At 46.1% G+C, this 23,618-nt stretch overlaps 1 protein-coding gene across 3 annotated transcripts in view; it reads right to left on the bottom strand.

Annotated features, from left to right (window-relative positions):
- The window catches only part of Tmod2 (tropomodulin 2), a 53,446-nt gene extending 35,106 nt beyond the window's left edge, over positions 1-18,340 (bottom strand). Inside the window, exons 1-3 of one of the 3 annotated variants that reach the window (XM_028864998.2) lie at positions 18,158-18,340; positions 3,907-4,101; positions 1,691-1,847 (exon numbers count right to left, since the gene is read on the bottom strand). In XM_028864998.2, the coding sequence (XP_028720831.1) occupies positions 1,691-1,847; positions 3,907-4,032 (283 nt within the window). In that variant the 5' untranslated portion in view covers positions 4,033-4,101; positions 18,158-18,340. Of the gene's footprint in view, positions 1-1,690; positions 1,848-3,906; positions 4,102-4,221; positions 4,242-17,653; positions 17,743-18,157 lie in introns of those variants that run through there. The other 2 variants (XM_028865007.2, XM_028865017.2) reach the window with 2 other exon arrangements.
- Positions 18,341-23,618: the final 5,278 nt, after the last annotated feature.

Below are 23,618 nucleotides of genomic sequence, written 5' to 3'. Positions count from 1 at the left end.
AGACCAATGCTGAGGTTGCAGCAAGAATTGGAGACATTATGTAGGAAGCATGCCTCAAGTTTCAGCATGGAAGGGAGGTAAAGTCAGGAACAGCATGAATTACGAGCCTAGTTAGGCAGGAGAGAGGGGGAAGGAGGGGAAAGGAGGAAGGAGGAAGGAGGCTGAGGAAAGGGAGGTGAGGAGAAGGGAGGAGAGGGGAGGGAAATGTAGTAGAATATTATTTGAAGGTGTGTTACTTTTGCTTATGTTGCCTTTGTTTAACTCTGAGGCTGTGTTACTGTGCCCATCTAAAACACCTGATGGTCTAATAAAGAAGTGGCCAATAGCAAGGCAGAAGAAAGGACAGGCAGGGCTGGCAGGCAGAAAACATATACAGAGTGAGAAATCTGGGTGGAGAAATATCTAAGATCTAGCAGCCAGAGGAGGAGGACTCCAGGGGCCAGCTACACAGCAAGCCACAGAGAAAGAGTAAGATTTACAGAAGTAAGAGAACGGGAAAAGCCCAGAGGTAGAAAGCAGTTGGGATAATTTAAGATAAGGAAAGCTGGATAGAAACAAGCCAAGCTAAGGTCAGGCATTCATAATTAAAAATAAGCTTCTGTGGTGATTTATTTGGGAGCTGAGTGGCAGCCCCCCCCCAAAAAAAAAGTAAAAAACCAAATAACAACAGGGAAAGAGAAGAGAGGAGAGGAGGAGGGAAGGGGGAGGGGTCCTAGCATGGACTTGCTCTCTGCAGCCTGCCTAGTTACATCCCTGTGCTTCTTTTTCTAGATGACAAGCCTTTTGAGGGAAGATCAAGGTCTTATAGACCCGTGGGTCCAGGGTCTGTCACAGAGTTCTGCACATAGGTTCTTAGCAAATGCAAGGTGAGTGGAAGATAGACAGGCTTTTCATCATAGCATCTGAGGTTAGGGAGTGGGGCTCTAACCACTCCAGACAGAGCAGGCAGGCCTTGCCTAGACTTCTGAGTTGATGGCACACAAGGCTGAGGGAAACATCATTGCCCATGTAGCTCATTCAGCACTGCTTTACATGTTCAAAGCTTTCCCTCGAGACTTTGAAATATTCTTTTAAACAGAATTAATTTCAGAACCATTACATCCCATGTATTCATTTAATTAATCACATATCCCACCATGCTTTTTTTTTATTTTTAAAACTAATGAACTTTAATTTTGAGAGTAGCATTAGGTTCACATCCCAATTAAGCAGAAGATTCTCATGTATCACTCCCACCCCAAACCTCCCCAACAGCATCCCACACTCTAGTGTGGGCACTTGTGACAACCAACAAACCTGTAAAGGCCACTGTCACCACCCAGGAGTTGTATGTAATTTACCTTAGGGTCCTCTCTGGGTGTTGTGTCTACCCACCACAGGGTTCTAAAATCCCATGTGTAGTTCCTATGATTATTTCCTATTCCCAGGTCAGCTTCCTTTGATTGATGTTCCATAATAAATATGCTTTCTGGTTTTTTGTTTGTTTGTTTTTCGAGACAGGGTTTCTCTGTGTAGTTTTGGTGCCTGTCCTGGAACTTGCTCCATAGGCCAGGCTGGCCTCGAACTCACAGAGATCCGCCTGGCTCTGCCTCCCGAGTGCTGGGATTAAAGGCGTGCGCCACCACCGCCCGGCTGCTCCATAATATGTTAAGGGTACTCTGTCCCAAGAGGTGCAGCCTGTGGGCCTTACCTTTCTTTTCTCCTGTGAAGGGCACAAAGTCCTCCCTGTCTTTCTGTTCCAAAGCCTCCTTTTCCAGGTACATGAGGAGGTGCTCTCGGTCAAATGGGCCAGTGGCGGCTTTCTGGGTCTGGTCTTTCTGTCGGAACCCAGCCGGTAGCATTGCGCTCTGACAAGACAGACAGGAGATGAAGGGAAGACGTGTGCGGGGGGCCGTCTGGTTATTTCTTTACTCTTTTGCACTTGCTGTTAAGTGTTGGGGGAGGGGCACCCATACCAGCTCTAGGGACGTGTTATTCTAACCTCCTTTGTTAAAGGGAGGAAACCCAACCAGCTCAAGGGGCACAGCCTCTGGACCTTCTGCAGCCGCCTTCTAGAATATGGAGGGGAAGGTCTTTCTGTGACCATCATGATCAGTGTTGGTCAGGTATGCATACAAGGGCTCTTAAGGCAGGAGTCTGGATGGCTACACTCACTTTCTTCTAAATTATCTCCTCCAAACACAACCAAGAGGTAAGGAAGTATTATAGTGTATGCCGTATCTGCCTGAGTAAGATTCATTTGTTTGTCTTTTGGAGACACAGTCTCATGTAGCTCTGGTTGGCCTCAACCTCGCTATGTAACCGAGGCTGGCCTGGACTCCTGACGCTCCTGCCTCTACTCCTAAGTGCTGGGATTAAGAACACGTATCAACATTATCAACATGCCCGGTTCTTATTCTAGTTATTTTTTTTTCCTTTTTTGGTTTTTGCCCAATAAAGTCTCACCACCTAGCACTGGCTATTCTGGAACTCACTATGTAGACCAGCTAGCCTTGAACTCTCAGAGCTTCGCCTGCCTCTGCCTCCCAAGTATTGGGATGCTTATAGTTAACACACAGGAGGGTTACATACTACATTCCAGCCAGTCTTAGCTATATAGTAAGACTCCATCTAAAAAAAAAAAAAAAATTCTGTGCTGGTTGTGATGTCACATATATTTAATCCCAGCACTTGGGAGGCAGAGGAGGGTGGATCTCTATGAGTTTGAGACTAGCCTGGGCTACATAGTGAGTTTCAGGCCACACAAGACTACACAGTGAGACCTGCCTTAAAAAAAAAAAAAAAAAAAAGTCTGGCTAGTGTAGTGGTTCATGCCTGCAATTCCAACACTTGGGAGGTTGGGAGGTAAAGACAGGAGGGATTCTAGGTCACCCTCAGCTACAAGACCCTGTCTCAATAAACAACAACAAAACAGTCTAGGACTGTAGCTTAGCTGGTGGAGCGCTTGCCTCAGCTACATAAAATCCCAGCGTTGAAGTTAAAGTGTCAACACACCGAAATCTGTGACCCCACCATGGGGAAGTGGAGGCAGGAGGATCAGGAGTGCAAGGTCGTCCTCAGCTACACCGTGAGTTCCGGACAGCCTGGAGTACGTGAGATCCTATCTCAAAAAATAAAAACAGGGGTTGGGGATTTAGCTCAGTGATAGAGCACTTGTTTAGCAAGTGCAAGGCCCTGGGTTCGATCCTCAGCTCAAAAAAAATTTATTAAAAAAAAAAAAAAAAAGGGCTGGAGAGATGGCTCAGAGGTTAAGAGCACCGACTCTCTTCCCAAGGTCCTGAGTTCAATTCCCAGCACCCACATGGTGGCTCACAACCATCTGTAATGAGATCTGGCGCCCTCTTCTGTGTACATAATAAATAAATAAATCTTTAAAAAAATAAATAAAAAATAAAAACAATGATAGAAACGAAAACCAAAAGACACTTTTACTACAGAGGTGTTTTCAACAGCACCTCGGACATTACCAGTGTGGGATCCTGTACGGGTCACTCTCCTAAGTGTGCCTTCCAGTTATGAAAAGGAGCTGATACCATTCATTTCCCCCAAGGACTCTTGGGCCCAGCCAAGGATCTGACACTTGGAAAATACCGGGTGAGGTTTGTTCTCATTGCTCCCCAAAGTCCTGCGATAAGCCAGACCATTCTTTCCCAACGCAAAACACTTTTCACCATCTACAGTGAACTAGTTTTTGAGAAACACATTTGTCATTTCTCACTGTGGTGCCCTGGGCCTTGCCATGGACTTGTAACAGTGGCTCAGCAGCAGCCATGGGGCAGAGCCCAGAATTCTGCATGGGGGTGGGGGTGGGGTGGGGGTGGGGTTACAGGCACTTTGGCGGCGATTGCTGCCCCCCTTTCTCCCGTGCTCTCATTAAGCACCCCATTCCCGTTCCACACCACAAACCTCGGGATCTAGGTCATCTAGAACATTTTCCAACTGTTTCAGTTCCTCTTCTGAGAGCTTGCCAAGAAGCTCATCCTCATCGATGTTCTTGTATTTCTCCAGCTCCTTTTGAAAGGGGAGCGCCATGGCTTCGGAGAGGCACCTTCCTCGGGCACGTTCAAGTGGGCCAGCTTCCCGGGGGACTTCACACTACCACTGTTAAAAGAGCAATACTGTCATCATCTCCTTACCGTAACTGTAAAATTAAGTAGTAGATTGTACTATGCTGGCCATGGATTCTACCGCACAGATGCTTCCTCGAGAAGGCAGCATTACCTTCACTTCCAGAGCAGAGTACAGCCCGCGATATTTGCACGCACAGCCGTATTTCAGTTATTTTTTTTCCCTTTAGGGCAACCCTGTAAGGAAGCCTGCAAGATACCATCATCACTCAATTTTACAGACTACGACTGAGCTGAAGGTGACAGAGACCTAGCGATGGGATGTGTGCCTGGCTTCTGGTTCCCAGGGGAGTGAGTGCTTTTCCATTCTACTATAAGACTTCTCCCAGCTTCCCATTGAAAACCAGTGAAGAACAATGACTAATTGTATGGCGGTTGTAAGCAGCATACTTGTGCCCTTTCAGGGTTGAGAGTGCTGTGAAGAACACAGAATGGGATTCATTCAGGGAAGAGTTTAGAGGCTCGGTGTGAGAACACATTGTCCCATGACTCGTGCAATGAAACCAAGAGACGTTCTCAAGCCCTGATCAAGCCATAGTTACTCTCTCTACTTCTCTTTCTCCTTCTATATCAACTTCTATTTTTTTAAATGACGTCTTTGAGAGTATTTTAATAGTATATTTTATTGTTTGAAAGTTCTCACCTTTAAATAATGTCTTTTGATCATATTCATCCACTACTATAACCCTCCAACACTTTCTGTGCCCTGTACCCCATCTCCCTCCCAGCTTAATGTTCCCTTTCTATTACGGTTGCTATTGCTTATGTAGCCATTCTCCCTAATTTTTCTTTCTTTATATCCCTAAAACATTCTCTTTTAGTCCCCCATCCCTCTGAAATGCTTCATTTTTTTTTTTCAGAGCCAAGGGCCAAACCACTACCACTGAGCTAAATCCCCAACCCCGAAACGCTTCATTCTTAAACTTTCACACCAAATGCAAGTTTTACTCAGTCTCTTGAAGAAAATTCTACAGATCTTCCCTAGCAAGACAACTCTGCATTCAGTCCAGCCAGCTCTTCCAAGACAGTAAGTGTCAGCTGTCTACCTGCCATTGCCAAGGGCAGTTCTAGAAAAGTTCCCTCAGGAAGGTCCTAGTTCACGCAAATGGCAGTAATACCATGTAATAAGTTACAATAATGTCTGAAGTGGGAGTCACTCCAAAGAGAGACTGTCACTGACCCTTGAAGGAAGAGGTCCTAAGGAGGACATGGGCATGAAAAGGCCATCCAGCATAGAGAAGAGCATAAGCAGGGGGACAGGACAGGAAAGTATGTGATGGGTTGGAGTGGCTTGGAGGAGGATTTGTGGAGGGGGGGAAATGGGACCTCTGTGAAGGGGCTTCTTTACGGGCTCCGCTAAGGGACCTGGATCTTACCAACCTACACCCCCAATCCCTAAATTAAGGGCCTATCATAGGGAAAGTATTCTGAACTGTCCGAGTGGGCACAATTTATTCCAAAGTAGTAAGGTGACGGAAGAGGAAGACAAGTGGCCATGGCAGGGACGGAAGGTCAGAACCTCATGGTTTTCGACTTTGGAGATGCAGGGAAGGCCATGAGAAGAGGACTGTGGGGACTCCGGAAGTTGGACTTTTCCCCTGCAGCCTTTGGAGAGCAGCAAGGTCCCACTGACACCAGCGAGACCCATTTGGGTCTCTAACTTCTGAAGCGGCAACACATTCATACTGTTTTAAGCAATTGAGTTTGCTCTTTGTAACAACAACAACAACAACAACAACAACACAGAAACTAATATACTCTTCCCCCAACACTCTCATGTCCAGGGTAACTGTTCTAGAATAGTCCGCTCATCCTTCCATGTCTGTTCTCCACTCTGCTGTGGCCCAGGAAGTGTTGTCTACCTAGACTGCACCTGGGCTCCTGTCCTTCCTGGCTTCTGTCCTTCCTGGCTTCTGTCTGACCCACAGGAGGCAATCAGCCACAAAGCAGGGGACACAGTGGCATGAGGGGGTGTGTGGAGGGGGCGTTCCAGAAGAGCATGTCACCCCACAGGCCACCCTCTTTTGCTGGCTTGGGGTGGGAAAGGGTCTCTGTTATGACTCTTGCCGGCTTTCTGCCTCCTTGTTTCTCTAAAGCTTCCTACGTCCTTGTAAATAGCCTCTTTATCGAAACCTTCTCAAGCTATTCGGTCTGAGCCCACCCTCTGTTTCTTGTCGGGAAGTTGGCAGATGTGGCACCATTGCTTGGAATGTCCCTTTCTCTTTGTGCTCTGTTCCTGAGGCCTGGCTAAGATCCCAAGCTCGGCAGGGCCACAGGACTTCAGAGTGAAGGGAGGCCTTTGGCCGTTCAGCCCGGCTCCTGCGTCTCCCTCATCACTCTCCTCTTGCTCTCTTTTCAGGTTCTCTTCCTTCGACTTACATACTGGTATTCTTCAAAGTCTTGTCTTAGAAATTATTTTCTCATCCCTCACCAAGGGTGCTTACTTAACTTGAAATTTTAATTATTTTATTTTTTTCTAGAATTAAATTTGAAATTTTAATTATTCTCTATATTCTGCTAACTCTAAAATCTGTATCTGGATCCTGAGGACCAGATCTGAGTTACCTAGTCAAAAACCCTCCCTTGGCTAGATTCTTAAAATCTTCCCTCAAACCCTTAAAATATGTGAGAAGAGCTCTTGCCTGCCTGTTCCTCCTCTAGAATTTCCAGAAACCAGGGTGTCCTTCTTGTCATTTTTCCTTCACCTCCTTTCTACCTACTAGTCACCAAATCCTATCCTTGCAGAGTGACGAGGAGAACTCATCTACTTCTCCGTCCATTCCCAGCCCTTGACCTGTGTAGTTTTGGTGTCTGTCCTGGATCTCACTCTGTAGCCCAGGCTGGCCTCGAACTCACAGAGATCCGCCTGGCTCTGCCTCCCCAGTGAGTGCTGGGATTAAAGGTGTGCACCACCACCACCTGGCAGTGATTTTTTTTTTTTTTTGTACTAACTTTATTTTACTCTTTTAAGATCCCCCAGTGGCTTCTCATTGTCCCAAAGATGAAGTTCACATTCACACTCTGGCCTCTGCGGTGCCATCTTTCTTTCTGCACTGCATTCCCAATGTCCTCCTGGACCACCCCCAATTCCTGGCTCATTCATGTGCCCAGAATTGCTCAAAGCCTAAGAAGCCTTACTCCAAGCCCACCCCTGCTGACTCTGCCACAGACTCATCTTCCAGTCTCTATGTGAGCCCCATTCCTCCATCAGCTCAGACCCTGAGTCAAAATCTGGGTCCCGTCCCGCCCCCGCGGTCCTCCTCCAACTGCAATTTGGCTTCAGCACAATTACTTGCTGATCTCGGTGAGGGCGGGGACTATATAACTTTTATTCACCAATAAAATCTTGGCTCCCAGCACAGATCTTGACCCACAGTAGACATCCAATAAATACTGACGTCAAAGGGAGGAAATGAGCTCAGAGTAGTGAGGTGGCCATGGGTCCAGAGATCTTTTCCCTGCAGCCATTTTCCCCATCACCCCCACCCCCTCCTGGAGCCTGCTGAGATCACCTGAGCCCACAGAAGTTGCTCCGCTCCCTGAATTGACTTGGTCTGTAATGAAGCTCACACTGACACTAGAAGACGAGTCTGGCAGAATCAGTGGCGGGTGGACTTAGAGTTACCCGTTTAACATTCATCGCGTGTTATCTTTCACACATATTACTACACAGTTCTCTCTTCAGTTACCACAACCCGCCTCCCCCAAGAAAACAAGGACCACATTCTAGTTCTCGACGCTCCTGGGTTTCTCAGACTCAGGCTTGGTCATTCCACAAATGTCTACTGAAAGCCTGCCTTTTCCAAACACGGCTGAGACACAGCCATGGACAAAACAGATGGTTCTCTGGGTGCTAACTGAGCCTATAATTCACAAGGGAAAGAGCATTAAGTAATAATTTAACCACCAATCGTGCCGGTCAAAGCCAAGTTCACATTCTAAAGCACGGGGCCAGGGGGTCTCAGAGCCAGAGGAGGAAAGAAAGTAGTATGTTTCCAGTGCAACACTGACCTGAAGATCCGAGGAGAGCCTAGCTGTTACTGTTGTTATGGTGGAGTTTTTGTTTTTGTTTTTTTGTTTGAGGCAGGGTCTCATACTGTAGCCTTGGCTAGTCGGGAATTCACTGTTTAGCCTAGGGCTGGCCTCAAACTTACTGCAATCCATCCTCAGCCTCCTAAGCATTGTGACTATAGGCATATATAACCAAGCCCAGCTATTTATCATTACTTATTATCATTATTTTATTATTTTTGAGACAGAGGCAGGAGGATTGACACAAGTTGGAGGCCAGCCTGGTCTACATAGTAAGAGTCCCATCTCAAAACCAAACCAAACCCCTAAAACAAATGTAGGGGTGCTGTAGGGAAGAATCCAGCCTTCTCATAGCCTCTCAAGTCAAATCCCTGATTTCCCAGTGCTTGGCTGGCTGGCCTGCTGTACCCCACCCAGGCCCTGCTGGGTTCACATTCGTTTCCCCTCCCAGGAGTGATGAGGCAGTGGAAAGTTTGCAAACTGCTGCCACAGCCTCGCCTCCAGCCGGGTGTCTGTCCCATGGCAAACATTCAATACGCAACAGGATACGAATGCACACACTGGAATGGAGCATGTGCCTCTGAGGCTTCCAGAAGCCCAGGTGGGCAAACACAGAGCCTATTGGCCGAATGGAAAACAGGCTCAGCAGTGAGCTGAAGGAAGCGTCTCTTCCTGTTACCCAGAAACCCAAGCCTTGGGAAGGAAAGTTAAGAGCGTGGTGTTCTGTGCTTCTTTTTCCACTGTCTTGTTAATATAACTATGCTGAGAAAGAGGGAAATCAGCTACAACATGAAGGGCCCAGCCTTTTACTCTCTCTACATAAAGACAGACCTAACTCCAGATTGCTGCTGCTGACTTATTTCTGTGTCAGTAAATATTAATCTTCATTTGTTTAATATACCTTCATTATTTCACCATACTTGAGATTTGCACAAGAGTCAAACCTCATTTCCTAAAACTAACCAACAGAACAACATCAGTTTATCAAAGGTCCAACAAAGCGTGCACTGGTCCTGCAATTAATTCATCTCTATATTTTTTCTGGGTTGGGATGAGACAGGCTCTCACTATATAGTCTTGTCTGGCCTTTGGAACTCGCACTGTAGACCAGGCTGGCCCCAATCTCACAGAGATCTTCCTGCCTCTGCCTCCAGAGTGCTAGGACTAAAGGCAAGGGCCACCACACCTCGTCTTTAACTCATCTCTAGATGCTGGGCAAATATAAAGATGTGACAACTATAGCCTGTGTTCTGAAACCTAGCTATTTGAAGACAGGCCAGCAAAATCTTTTTCTTCGTCTCAAACTGCCAAGAAGCCAGGCATGGAGGTGCAGGCCTGAAATCGCAGCATTCAGAGGTGGAGGCCGGAAGATGAGGAGTTCAAGGCTAGACACAGTGAGTTGAAGGACAATTGGGCTCCACGAGACTCTTTCTCGGAGAAATAACTATCAGAAGATGAAAGACACAGAACACAAGATAGGGAAATTTTCTGGCAAAAACTTACAGCAAGGCAGAGGGCAGAAAGGGCAAATTGGCAGTGAGGACGTGACCCTACCAGATTCACAGTGTTTTTCCTAGCCGAGACTGTTCGTTCTTATTGCATAATTTTATAGCACAAAAACTGTCAGATTTTTTTTTTCAACTTGAAAACAGACCCCTTTTATAACCATGTACCCGCAAAAGAAGGTTCCTTTCTAGCTTGGAGAGCACAGAAGGCCTTGTAGCATTGGCTGAGAGCTTAAAGCGACAGACTCAAAAGCACAGAAGACTGAACGCAAGCCTTGAAGGTAACCAGCCCGAAGCCTTACGAGGCAGACACACATGAAACTGATGACCTGTCCTCTGGAAAACAGGCAAAAACAAAAACAAAAACAAAAAACAAACAAACAAACAAAAAAAAAACCCACAAACCAGTGGGCAGGGCAGTATTCAGAGAAATGCATCATCAGGCAATTTTGCATTGTGCTAACATTATACCGTCATGTGTGGTCTGAAGACAGCTACAACAAATCGGGTGATGTAATTCATAGAATCCCCGTCATGCATGTGTTCCACTGCTGACCGAGACATCATCACATGGCTGTATTTATCTTGTGAGATATGGGTGATACTTGGGTCATTATTGTATTATGAGATGCGGTGCCTAGTTCACACAAACTCTCATAGTTAATTCTCTCTTGTCTTTGGTCTGGGAGCAGTCCTCTTTTGGAAGTATTCTTCCCCTCGTTTTCCTTATTAAGATTAAATACAGAGAAGCAGCATCACACAAGGCTCTCGAATTAGCATTGTTAAGTGTAACGAGCCTCCATGGTTAGTGGCTGTCCAAACTGATGTAGATTTCCACCTGGGCAGCAACCCAGACTTCTGGGGCAGAAGCGCGCTCGCTCGCTCTCTCGCTCTCTCTCTCTCTCTCTCTCTCTCTCTCTCTCTCTCTCCTTTTTTGGTTTTTCAAGACAGGGTTTCTCCATGTAGTTTTGGTGCCTGTCCTGGAACTCACCAGGCTGGCCTTGAACTTACAGAGATGCGCCTGGCTCTGCCTCCCGAGTGCTGGGATTAAAAGCGTGCACCACCACCGCCTGGCAAGCTCTTTCATGTGGAGGTCTTATGGCCTTCCCATGCTACCTCTTGCTTCCTAATTTTCTTGGTGGATCCTATGTTCCACTGCTGCGTGTCCCTCGTGGTTAGGCTCTATTTTCTGAGGAATTCCCACTTCTTTTTCCCATTGTGCCCCTCTTTTTCCCTACTGTGACATGGTTTTGCCATTAGTCCTGGAAGGCCTGGAGCTCACGAGGGACCAGGTTAGCCTTTTCTTTGTTGGTTCTAGTGGGGTGAACCACCATGGGGTGAACCACCACCATGCCTCACTGAATTCCCGTTTCTCTGTTTACCGCTTTGCCTTGTATTTTGGCCTTTCTGGTTTTTAACTGTCTGCTGCTGGTGGTGTTTTGTTTTGTTGTTGTTATTACTTTAAAAATTAATTCGTTTTTATTTTGTGTATTAGTATTTTTTGCCTGCATGTATATTGGTGGGCCATGTGTGTGTACAGTGTCTGAGGACACCAGGAGGTGTTGGATCCTCTGGAAATGAAGTTACAGTTGTTAGCCGCCATGTGGGTACTGGAAATCTAACCCAGGTCCTCTGCAAGAGCAAAAAGTGCTCTTAACCGCTGGACCATTTCTCCAGCCCCATCATCAAGCGGGGGTGGGCGGTGGGGGGGTGAAGAGTGTCTCATGTAGCTCTTGCTGGCCTTGAATGCCTGATCCTCTTGCCTCACCTCCCAAAGCTGAGATTACAGGTGTGGGCCACCAGCCCCGGTTTCATGCTGGTTTTAATGTCCCTCATCCTGACAGTGGGAATTTAAAGACTTCCAACTTCCTGACAGCACGGGTTTCCTGTTTTTGTCCTTGGATGCATCTCTTTTCCTGGCTTCCGCCTGCTCTTGGACTCTCCGATCTACCTTTTCTTTGGCACTGATTAGCTAAGTTTTGATTTCTGCCTTGTTATGATCTGTGGGTACTCTGTGCAACTTGACGCAGGATTGCTTACAAACTGACTCAGGATGAGAGGTAAGCCATACAGCAACTGGTGTGGAATGGCGCTGCCAATCAGAACGGCTGTCTATAAACAAGGGTGCTGTCTGGCCCCATCCACAATGACTACATGACAGCCATGCTCATGCGGCTCCAGAGTCCTCCAAGTGCTCTCCTAAGAGGCCTCTTGGTTCTTCCTTCATGCTGGTGCCCCAGTTGTGTGGTATTGTCCTGTCCAGGCTTGGTAGAGCCGGTCTAGGAACTCCTGTCAATCACAGTTCTAGAATCAACCTTTCGCCAGCCTCGCTGCCACTAAGGGAATCAGGGAAACTGGTAATATACATGAAAGAAATAATTAGTAGGAAAGTCTTTCTTTCTTTCTTTTCTTCCTCTCCCTCCCTCCCTCCCCCCTCTCTCTCCCTCCCTCCCTTCCTCCATCCATCCCTTTCTCTTTTTGCAGGGTGAATGGCAGACTTAAAACAGGCTCTCACTATGTAGAGGCTGGCCTGGAACTTGCTATTCAGCCCAGGCAGACCCTGAAATTGTGATCCTCCTGTATCAGCTTTCTGAGGGGCTGAGATTACAACCATGTGCCACTATACCTGACTGACAGGGGAATCTTGATACTCAAACAGGAAGGTTGAAAATGTAAGAGCAAAAATACTAATCGGTCATAGCTCTCAGGAGGAATGTGTTGAAATACAGGACCTAGTTAAAAAAATTCAGACTGGCTTTGGAGGGAGAAGAGCCAGCGCAGGAAATGCCTCTCCCTTAAACTGATACGTAATTGAGTGCTGTTTCAGAGACAGGGTCTCACTGTGTAGCTCTGGCTGGCCTGGAATTCACTCTGTAGACCAGGCTGAGCTCAAACTCACAGAGATCCACCTGCCTCTGCCTCCTGAGTGCTGGGTTTAAAGGCGTGTGCCACCATGTCTAGAACTATAATTGAATTTTTGGAGTACTAAAAATAAAAATTATTGATAATAAAAAAGATTTTCTAGGAAGAAACAGAGGAAATTAGACTGGGGTTAAATGGTCCACTAAAACTAGAATCTGAAATTTGAATTCTAACCTGCCAGGCAATGAGAAACACAAATGACAATATTTATGATCTACATACTTATGAGGGTGCTCTGGCCACTCACTCAATAATACACTGAAGGCAGGATTTCCAAAAGTTGATTCCAGTCAATGCTAGCTAGTTTTTCAAAATGTCCATATATATGTGTATATATAGGGTACATATAGTATATGAAATACCTATATTATATACATTATATAATGTATAATATTTTGCACAATAGCTTGGAAAACATTGTATACAATATTCTACAGATCCAAGAACTGTAACCCATGAAAATCTCTGACCACAAAGAACAAACCAGCTTTCCTGGATCTGATTAGGTAGGTTTTTTTTTCTTTTAACACCAATAACATTCTAAACATTTAGAAACATAACATCTGAGAGAATCAGAGAACACACACACGTATATCACTACAGACACATATCCGAGTAAATGTGAATGCTTTAAATGGCCATTTTCATACACACGACACCTAGTTATAGAAAAATTAACCTGGAACAAAAGGGGTCTGTATCAGAGATTAAATGCAATATCTTAATTAATTAATTAATTAATTAATTAATGTTTACACAGGGTCTCACCCTATAGCCTTCACTGGGCTGGAACTCACTCTGTAGACCAGGCTAGCCTGGGACTCACTCATGATGTGAAGCAGGCTAGCCTGGAACTTTTGATGAGTCTCCTATCTCTGCCTCCTGAGTGCTAGAATTAAGGGGCATGAGCCATCACACCTGATGAGAGTTGACTCTGTTCTTTTATTCTGTAGTAGGAAGGCTTCTGCACATGCCTTCTAGAAATTTCTCTGAACAAGATATAGAGGGTTTTTTTTGTTTTTTTTTTACACAAGGTCACATGTAATTGACACACAAAAAGACTAAGAGAGAATTTCATTATCTATGTTCTGTCAGACACTAGACCAGTTATTTCACTAGCGTTTTCTCAACCAGAGTAAAACGAACGACCATTTGATACTAGTATATGTTCTCAAACTTCCTTACATACTGTCACAGACCTCAGATGTGGAGGGGAAAATGAACTACCCTTCAATCCTAGCTAGAACCTACTTTCTCAGATTCCCTTACATACGGACACAGATCTCAGATGTGGGAAGGAAAAAGACAGCTGGTCCTGGTAGAGCAGGCCAGTCACCCAGCTACTCGGGAAGCTGAGACAGAAAGATCATGAGTTCAAGGCTTGCCTGAACAACTTTTGAGACCCCGACTCAAAATAAAAAACGAAAGAAGGCTGAGGCTGGGTGTAGTGACATGCATCTTTAATCCTAGCCCTCGGGAGGCAGAGGCAGGCAGATTTCCGAGTTTGAGGCCAGCATTGTCTACAGAGCTAGTTCCAGGACAGCCAGGGCTACATGGAGAAATCCTGTCTCAAACAAACTAACAAAAAACATCACCATCACCACAAATAGAAAACACATACAAACAAAAGAAGGCTGAGGATATGGCTCAGTGGTAGAGTGCTTGCCTAGCATGTGTGAGCCTCCTCTTCAATCCCCAATGTGACTAGGGTGGACAGTTCTTTCAGGGTAGTTCTCAGATAGGGCAAGAATAATTGGTAATTATTAACACAGTTGGCTCCACTAATAACTGTGAACTCCACATCTGCTACTTTAATCAATTGCAGGTCAAATCATTCAAACAAACAAACAATGAGGGCTGAAGACATGCCTGAGTGGTAGACGGCTTTCCAAGAAAGACTGAGTTTATTCCTAGAGCAATCTCTATTTGTGGATAGCTTTTTCTTGTCATTCCATAAAAACAGCACAGAACATTATATAATTACACTATATTAAGTATAACTAATTTAGAAAGGCTTTAAATATCTGGGGAGAATACATTTGGTCACATGTAAATACTACAATATTTTATAAAAAGAACTTAAAAATCTGCAGATGGGGGGTGGTGGCTTTCTATGACAAATTTCCCATGGGTACCAAGGATATGATGACACTTGGAGTTAGAGCTAGGGGATTCATCTCTTAAGCATAAATGATCAACAGTAGCTAAGAAGAACCAAGAGAAATGAATATTTCCTGACTCCATGAACGTCTCTGAGAAGACTTATGTCTTGCTTGGGAGTATGGAGTTAAGACTTTTCTCTCAGCCTCACCACAGCGGTCTGTCAGTTACCATGCAGCCCTCTATGGGCCTTTCTGTTTGGTTGCTTATTGTTTTAAAACTCGCCTTCACCGGGCGGTGGTGGCGCACACCTTTAATCCCAGCACTTGGGAGGCAGAGGCAGGCGGAGCTCTGTGAGTTCGAGGCCAGCCTGGGCTACAGAGTGAGTTCCAGGAAAGGCGCAAAGCTACACAGAGAAACCCTGACTTGGAAAACCAAAAAAAAAAAAAAAACCTCGCCTTCAATTTCTCATTTAAAAAGTTCAATCCTACACAAGAGCGGAGCAAAATCCAGCTGCACACCGCTCTTTTGGACTCAACTGGCTCTCACTGCTGTCTTTCTGCTGTGCTCCTGAACGTGCTCTCTACCACCACGGACGGCTCTTCCCTCAACCTGCTGAGCGTACTGTAGATGTCAGTGAGCTTCACCTCTAAAACCCTAAGCTTTCATTGTGACGGAGGGTGCTTTGTATGCTGCTGGGGGAGAAGAGTCATCAATGGATCACCCAAACAGTGAACCCTGAATGCTTCAACACTGACCTGCCAGGAAAGATGTGCTCACCGGTACAACAGTGGCGCGAAGTTATGGGTGCAACCAACCAGTCTGACTAAATTTGAGGCCTGCTCCACAGGAGGGAATTCATGCCTGGTCAAAAGACCCTGGCTTGGGAGGTTATAGGCCCTATTGTAGGGGGAGCCTACTACTGACTTTTTTTTTTTTTTTTTCTAAATGGTCACATCATCAAACTGTCTTCTCAATACTTGTGGCTATGCCCCTACATTAGTGATTTGCTCTCAACTTTGGCCAGGGAAGATTCTTCAGCAGTGTGCAGTAGTTATTGCAGAGACTCATAAATGATCAAAGTGCTGAGAATAAGGGACTATGGAGTGCTCATCCCTTTATCAACCACCTCAAAGCTCAGGGAGCATCACTTACAAGGGAGTGGAAAGAACCCAAGAGCCAGAGGATGGGAGTAGTCCAGTGAAATGCTGGCCTCTAGACATGACACAGCTGTTGCACTCATGAACTCACAGCAGCTGTGGTTACTAAGGCAAGATCTTCACATCAAGCCAACAAGACCATTTTACTTTGGATTTAGTAGGTTACCACAGTTACCACCATTACCACTACAACCACAACCACCACCAAAGGCGTGAAGGTGGGAAGGGGATGTATTGGGGGTTAAGGAGGGATGGATAAGCTCAAGATACATTGTATCAAGTAATAAGTAAAGGTATTTTTTAAAAGACTTAAAATTTAAAAAATACAGAACATTCTCTTATATACTACCACACTATTACTGCACCTAAGAACAGTAATTGCACATTGTCTAGTATACAGCCCATATTCAGGTATCAAAATATCTCTACTTATTTCTTTATTTTGGATGCAAGGTTGAGACAGGGTCTCACTATATGTTGCTGAAGTTGGCCTAGAACTCACTACGTAGACCGGGCTGACCTCAAACTCACAGGCATCTACCTGCTGGCACTAAGGCCGGCACCACCATGTCCTGACCCCAAAATGATCTTTTACAGCTATCATTTTCTCATCCAGGAGTTAAAGTCCACATATACCAATCCACAGTTACTCCGACTGCCATCTATGACAGCTGTTCCCCTACCCCTGCATCATCTTGTCTGGAATACTACGTGGGTGAAATTATGGTCTTTTTATTAGAACAGGAGGCTCACCAGCAGGAGGCTCATCTTGACCTTTGGGGGATGATGGAGACTTCCTAATCTCTGCATTGTAAAGATGTGTTCTGAGTAAGACACTCTGACATAATACGAAAATCCTGCTCTAACCCTTTTTCACTCAAAGCTTTTGTACCAGTTGATGGGTTAGGCCAGTGTTTGTACAGTGCCTCTCTCAGACCTTCTATTGTGCATTCACTTTTCACACAATAACCCATCAGTACCATTTTCTCTTTCCTCACTGTATATTCTCTCTGGTTATTTCTTGCGGAGTCCCGTCCCCCACCCCTCCCCCGCCTTCTCACAGAGCACATTTGACAGCTCAGGCCCAGCCCTAGGGAGCCACCGACCTTAATCAGCTGATCGCACCTGCAAACAAAACCACCACACTGTGGCCTGCCGATTTACGGTTAACATAAAATCCAAAACCTTTGTGATAGTGAGCAAGGCTGAAGAGGATAGAGGGAACCAGGGAAAAACAAACAAACAAAAAACCTCGATTAACTAAGCCCTGAAAATCTTGCAGCTTCCTTCGGGAAAACTGTTCTTTCTGTCCTCATCAGCTTTCTGTAAAAGTGCCAAACACTCTTGCCATTTCAGTATCCAAGAAAAGAGGTCCAGAAACCATTTCACCAAATACCCCATTTTACACGGAGAACGCAGCTCAGAGAGGTGAAGAGTCTGGCCCAGGATCCCACATTTCCTCAATGGTGGAGATGCTACGGAAACCATGCTTTTGTAATACCTCCTCTGATGTTCTTTTCTCTCCTTTCCCAATCGCATGGTGAATCAGATATTTAATAGGAGCCGAAGAAGCGGTGGCGTTCTCGGCCTCTTTATTGCAATTTGCATTTTAGCCGCATCACCTTCCCACCTTCTGACATTTTAAAGTAAAAATTCCCCAAACCTTTACTATTGCTATTTTAAACCAACCTTCGTTTTTTTTTTTTTTTTTTTTTGCAGGCCAACAGGTTAAGGCAAGGAAGCCCCGGGGAAGGCACAAACCAGCATGATTTTTACCAGGAAGAATAGGAAAAAGATTCTCTAGGACCTGCAAAGGGCGACTTTGTGAAGGCTGAAGCGTCCTGTGACAGCTTTGGGGACCTCAGGAAAGAAGCCGACCGGAGTCCTCCCTTCCCAGGCTCCTGCTCAAATGAGGCCGCGAGATGCTCCAGACTCCGGAGCTTATCACACGTTCGCCGGAGAGGAGAAAATGGGAAACAAAGCCCAACCTGGAAAACCCAAGCTCCGCAGCCCCGGGCGATGGGAGACCGCGCCCTCTCTGCATCTGCGTGTCGTGTGCGGTGCTATGGGGCTGCGGGGCTTCAGGGCACCATGCAGCCGGTACCCACACGCGTCCCCGGCCGCCCCTCGCCATCCCCGCCTCCCCGCGCACCCGCCACTCGGGTGCAAGCTGCTGCGGGCTGCGCTTGGCCGCGTGCCACGCCATGGAGCATCCTCCCGTGGACACGCAGGGTGCGGCGGCCGCTGAGCTGCGGACCCGGGCGCTGCAGACAGGCTGCCCCGACAGTCCCCTCCCGTCCCAGGTTCTCACCCTTGCTTGCACCCATCCCGAAGCAGAAGGTGCTGAGCAACAGCCTTTAGAGCTCCGAGTGCTCGGGTCCGACCAACAGGGGCGGCGCCGTGGCCCCGGGCTTGCACTGCGATCAACAGGCGGCTCCGGGCCGGGCGCGGCGCGGGGCGCGCGGCTGCAGCGGGGCAGCCTGGGAAGCGTAGTTCCGGCGGTGCGCGGTGGCCACGCCGAAGCAGGACCCCAGCCCCGGCAGCAGCTGGCTCTCTTTCCGATGCGCTGGTCTCGCTGGGTCCTCCCCTAGAGTCTGGAGCTAGATTCGCGAGTGCGCAGCGGGGCAGGTGGAGCCTGGGCTTGGGGGAGCTGGGTAGGCGCTTTGGAGCTGCTCGGGATCACTGACAGCGGTGGGTGGCAGAGGCTTGGCAAGATTGTGGACAAGTGAGCATCCTTCTGTGCTGCCTTGTGAAGGCCAGCTCAGGAACAGACCAGGCCTGACCTAGGATTTACTGGCTGGCGTGGGTGTGGAAAGGACTAAATTAATGGATTAATTACTTAGGGAAGAGGAGGGGAAAGCAAGCTGAGGTTTAGGGAGCTTGATAAAAGTTTTGGTTTGAGAGTGTTGGGAAACTTACATGCTGGCTTCACAAGATGTGACCCAGGGCACAGGACTCGAGACTCAGGGTCCTCATCTGTAAAATGTTTACAGCTTAAAGATACAAGGTTGGAGTCAATGACCTCAGGCTTGTCTGTACTAAGAGCACACACAATAAGGATTCCTTCACCATGGTTACAAGAGACAGTGTTTGGATGCAGTCTCCTGATGGGAAGGCCCTACAAAAAATGCCATGCAAAAGATAGCTGCGTCTCATTGGCCTGCGACTCACTGGGTAGAGTTCAAACTCCCCGAGTTTATTACCATGGATCTTTTAGTTGTCTCACTTTCTCCCGAGTATATAGTGGAATGCTCTTTTCTCTCTGCCTTGTTCTTAGGAACCATAGAATATTATCTTGTTTCTAAAGCATGAGAGTAGGATGGGACGAATCCCTGGCTTTGGAAGTACATTGTACATGGGTTCCTTCCAGAAACTTATTTTTGAGGGTGAGCAGGGTCTTATAATGTAGCCTAAGCTGGTCTTGAACTCATAATCCTTCTGATTGTTTCCTGAGGCTTGGGATTATACCACACGCACAATAGAGGCATTTTCTAATTTGATTAGGTCTCTCTCCTTTTGACTTCTTGTTGGGTACTTTGAGTATATAACCTTTGCTAGGGTACTTGACCTTTACAGCTGTGTTGAGGTTTTTCCAAGTTGCTCCATGCAGTATTCCATTGTATGGTGGGATTTGTGTTTAGAAACATAGTGTAGGAACATGAACTAAAGAGGTGGATGCAGCAGGGCTGATGGAATCTGCATCAGACAAAGGACGAATGAGCGTGAACTTGAGTGGATGCTGTCTGGAGTGAGGTATGCAATAGTCATGTGGTTAAAAAAAACACGCGGCAGAGGAAAATCTATAGTTGAAAATAATAACAGCAACTTTGAATTTGTTCAGAAATCCGCTTTCCCATTCCTGTGTTTACTTTATTTTTGTAACTGCCCTGTGAGATGGGCAGAGGGAGTTTTTATCCATTCAGAGTCATTCAAGGCAAAGAGGTAGTAGTACTTACTCTGGCTCATCCAGCTTAGCCAGTAATTATGGACATCTCCCCTTCTCCCCTGGCTATATCAGCATTTCCCTTTGTACATTTCCAAACAGGGGTGGCTGGAGACATGACTCGGTCACTAACAGAACTTGCTACTCTTCCAGAGGATACAACTTCAGTTCCCAGCACCTACAAGAGACAGAGCACAACAGCTGTGACTCCAATTTTGGGGTATCTCATGCCCTTTTCTGGTCTCCTAGATCACCCTCACCCGTATAACATGCACATTAAAAACAAACAAAAAGCAGGCCAGTGGGGTCAAGTCAGAAAATAAAACTGATCTTTGAAGGCCCTGGAAACTAGGGTGGTGAACACAGGTATATCATGGCTGCTGAGAGACATCTGTGTTTCCATGGTCAGTTATAACTCTGCACCCCTTCTTAGAATGAAAAGACTGTGCTCTGAAAGGAATAAAATGAAATGGAAGGTGTGACCAAACCAGCTTAAATAAGGATCTCAAATTTGCTTTTGCATTTATTATGCCAAATGATCTATATAACAGACAGGATGTCTGATATATCTGTTCAGATATGTCATTGCAATCATTACAAATCATAGCCTTTTACTAAGTAAAAACAGGGCTGTTTACAGATCATTTTTACAAATCAGTCTTACTAGAGAAAGGTGTTGTAGGCATAAACTAAAGGTAATAGAGCCCCTTTGTTCAGACTGGAGGCAAGAGTAGCAAAGGTAGCTGGATGCAGACTGTCTTCTTTTGTGGCGATCTCATGGTTCTCCATGAAGAAATGGATGCATGTGATACAGTGAATGGAGCGTTACTTCAGAAGCAGTCTATGAAATGAAGCAGACACAGAAGTGATTTCTTACACTGTAGTCACAGTTGGCAGCCCAAGCAGAGATAGAGAGCCATGTGTGGGCTCTGGGAAGATGTTGAAGTCACACTAAAGATGCCTGAGAAAAAAAGAACATCTAGTCAACCTCTGTCTGTCCCATGAGGGTTAGAAGCAAGTAGATGTCAGTGGCTATACAAATAAGGAAGGCAGGATACTTCACTTTCCGATTTTTAACATTAGCAATCAATAAGCTAGGCATGGTGACGCACACCTAGCGCTTATAATTCTAATGTTTGGGAGATGGAAGCAGGAGGATCACAAGTTCAAAGTCATCCTCAGCTACATAGTAAGTTTAAGGTCATCTGGGCTACAAAGAGTTTGTCTCAGAACAAACAAACAAACATTGATAAGAAGCTGGGCTGTGTAGCAGGGTTTTTATTTTGGCCACCAACCCAAATCATGACACGGATACCTATTATTAGTTTTGTATGCTCATCCTTAGCTTATTTTAATCTGTTTCTCCTTATGTTTTGCCTTGGGATTTTCTACCTTTCTTTCTTTTTGTATACCTTACTTTCTTTCTGTCTCCATGTCTGGCTGGCGGCTGCCTGGCTTCTGGCCCCGGGCATGTCCCTCTCTTTCTCCCTCGTTCTCTCCTTCTCCTCCTTCTCCTTCTCCTTCTCCTTCTCCTTCTCCTTCTCCTTCTCCTTCTCCTCCTCCTCCTCCTCCTCCTCCTCCTCCTCCTCCTCCTCCTCCTCCTCCTCCTCTTCTTCTTCTTCTTCTTCTTCTCTCTCTCTCTCTCTCTCTCTCTCTCTCTCTCTCTCTCTCTCTCTTGCCTAGCTTTTTCCTCCTACTTACTCTTTCTGCCTGCCAGCCCCGCCTATCCCTCTCCTGCCTAGCTAGTGGCTGTTTAGCTTTTTATTAAACCAATCAGGTGCCTTACTCAAGCAAAGTGAAACAAATGCAATACATCTTTATATAATTAAACAAATGCAGCACAAACAAATGTAACACACTTTCACATAGTTAAAGTAACTTTCTGAAACATAAACAAATGTAACACATCTTTACATAATTAAAAAAGTGTAACACACCTTCACCTAGTTAAAGCAATATTCCACAACATAAACAAATGTAACACACCTTCACCTAGTTAAAGTAATATTCTACAACAGGGCCATGTAGTGGAATTCTGTAATTCTAGCGCTTGGTAGTTGATGCAGGAGGATTGCTGAGATATTAAGGTTAACCTGGGCTACACAGTAAAGTACGAGACAGCCTTCGTTACAGTGTGAGATGCTAGTTCAAAAAGCAAAATAGCAGCTGAGTGTGGTGGCGCACACCTTTAATCCCAACACTGAGGAGGCAGAGGCAGGAGGATATCTGTGAGTTCAAGGCCAGCCTGGTCTACACAGTGAGTTCCCAGAAAGCTAGGCTACCTAGTGTGACCCTATCTCACAAAACAAACAAACAAAAACAGCTACAATTCCAAACAAAATAAATAGTGGGTATGATGGTGCAAACCTTTAGTTTGAGCACTTGGGAGGTGGAGGCAGGGGGGTCAGGTATTCAGGGCAGCCTTTTCTATGGGAGAGGCAACAATAAAAAAAAAACCAAGCAATCAGGGCGCTAGTGGTGCATGCCTTTAATCCCAGCACTCAGGAGGCAGAGACAGGAGAATCCCTGTGAGTTCGAGGCCAGCCTGGTCTACAAAACGAGTTCCAGGAAAGGCACAAAGCTAAACAGAGAAACCCTGTCTCGAAAAAACAAAACAAAACAACAACACCAAAAACAAAAACCCAAGCAAGCAAACAAACAAAATAAACAATAAATTAATGGGAAGATGGGAAGATAGCACTGGTTCCAGTCTTTGTAAGTCTTCAAAACTAATGGCCATGTTCTAGGTTTTTTGTTTTTTGTTTTTATTTTTAGAAGATAGGACATGGTCATACCTATAACTTAGTTTGAACTTGCCAGCATTTCTAGACCATTTCTAGACCAGTTAAAAATGGTTTTCTTTTGAGAAAAGGTCTTATATAGCTCAGGCTGGCCTCCAACTTGGTATCTAGCTGAAGGTGACCTCGAACTCCTGATCTTGCTTCAACCTTCCAAATTCTGGTATTACAGGCCTGTATCACTATGTTAGTTTTGCCCTTAAACTTTAATTTTCTCCATGTGTGTGTGCATGTGTGTGCAGGTGTGCATGCACATATCTGTATGTGTATGTGGAGGCTGGAGGTCAACCTTGGGTGTCATTCCTCAGGTGCCATCTGTTATGATATATCATGCGGTGGACCCCCAGCTGGCTGGGCCAGGGTATCCCACGTGTGAGGGAAAACATGCTGGCATGCAGGGCAGATGCAGGGGAGGGTGGCTGGCGAGACACGCCATGCAGGCATGGCGGTGGTGGTGGCGGTGGCGGTGGCCATTTATTTACAACCCGGGCGCTTCATTCATGTAGAAAGAGTTTATTAGAAAGAGAAAGATAGGGACAGAAGGAGAGAGGAAGAGAGAAGGGAAAGCAGAGGTGTGCACACCTTATGGCGGGGAAGGAGGGAAAAGCAGAAGAGAGAGAGGAAGGGGAAGGGGTTTTTCCTTAAAATGAGGCTTTTATGTCTGGATGCAGGGCAGCGCCAAGGGGCGGGATTTTAAGGGGCCGGTCAGCACATTAACACCATCTATCTTTTTTTTTTTTTCTTCTGAAACAGATTCTCTTTTGGGACTGGGGCGGGTCAGTGAGCCCCTGTTTCTGCCTTCCCAGCCTTGGGGTCACAGGTACTCACTCACTGCCACAGCTGTCATTTTACGTGGGTGCTGAGGATCAAGCCCAGATCCTCAGGCTTGTGCAGCAAACACTTTACCAATGGAGTCAATTCTCCGGCACCTCAACTGCTTTCTGGACTGTGCAGATGTAGAATAAAGTAGAACTGCTAGATTGCAGATCGTCTGGTGTAGCCTCTTCCTGCAGATGAAGAAGTGGACACGC

The sequence above is a fragment of the Peromyscus leucopus genome, chromosome 14, assembly GCF_004664715.2.
Source record: "Peromyscus leucopus breed LL Stock chromosome 14, UCI_PerLeu_2.1, whole genome shotgun sequence".
NCBI lineage: Eukaryota > Metazoa > Chordata > Mammalia > Rodentia > Cricetidae > Peromyscus > Peromyscus leucopus.
Note: the sequence above shows the minus strand (reverse complement) of the source record. Positions and strands in the feature narration are given on the sequence as shown.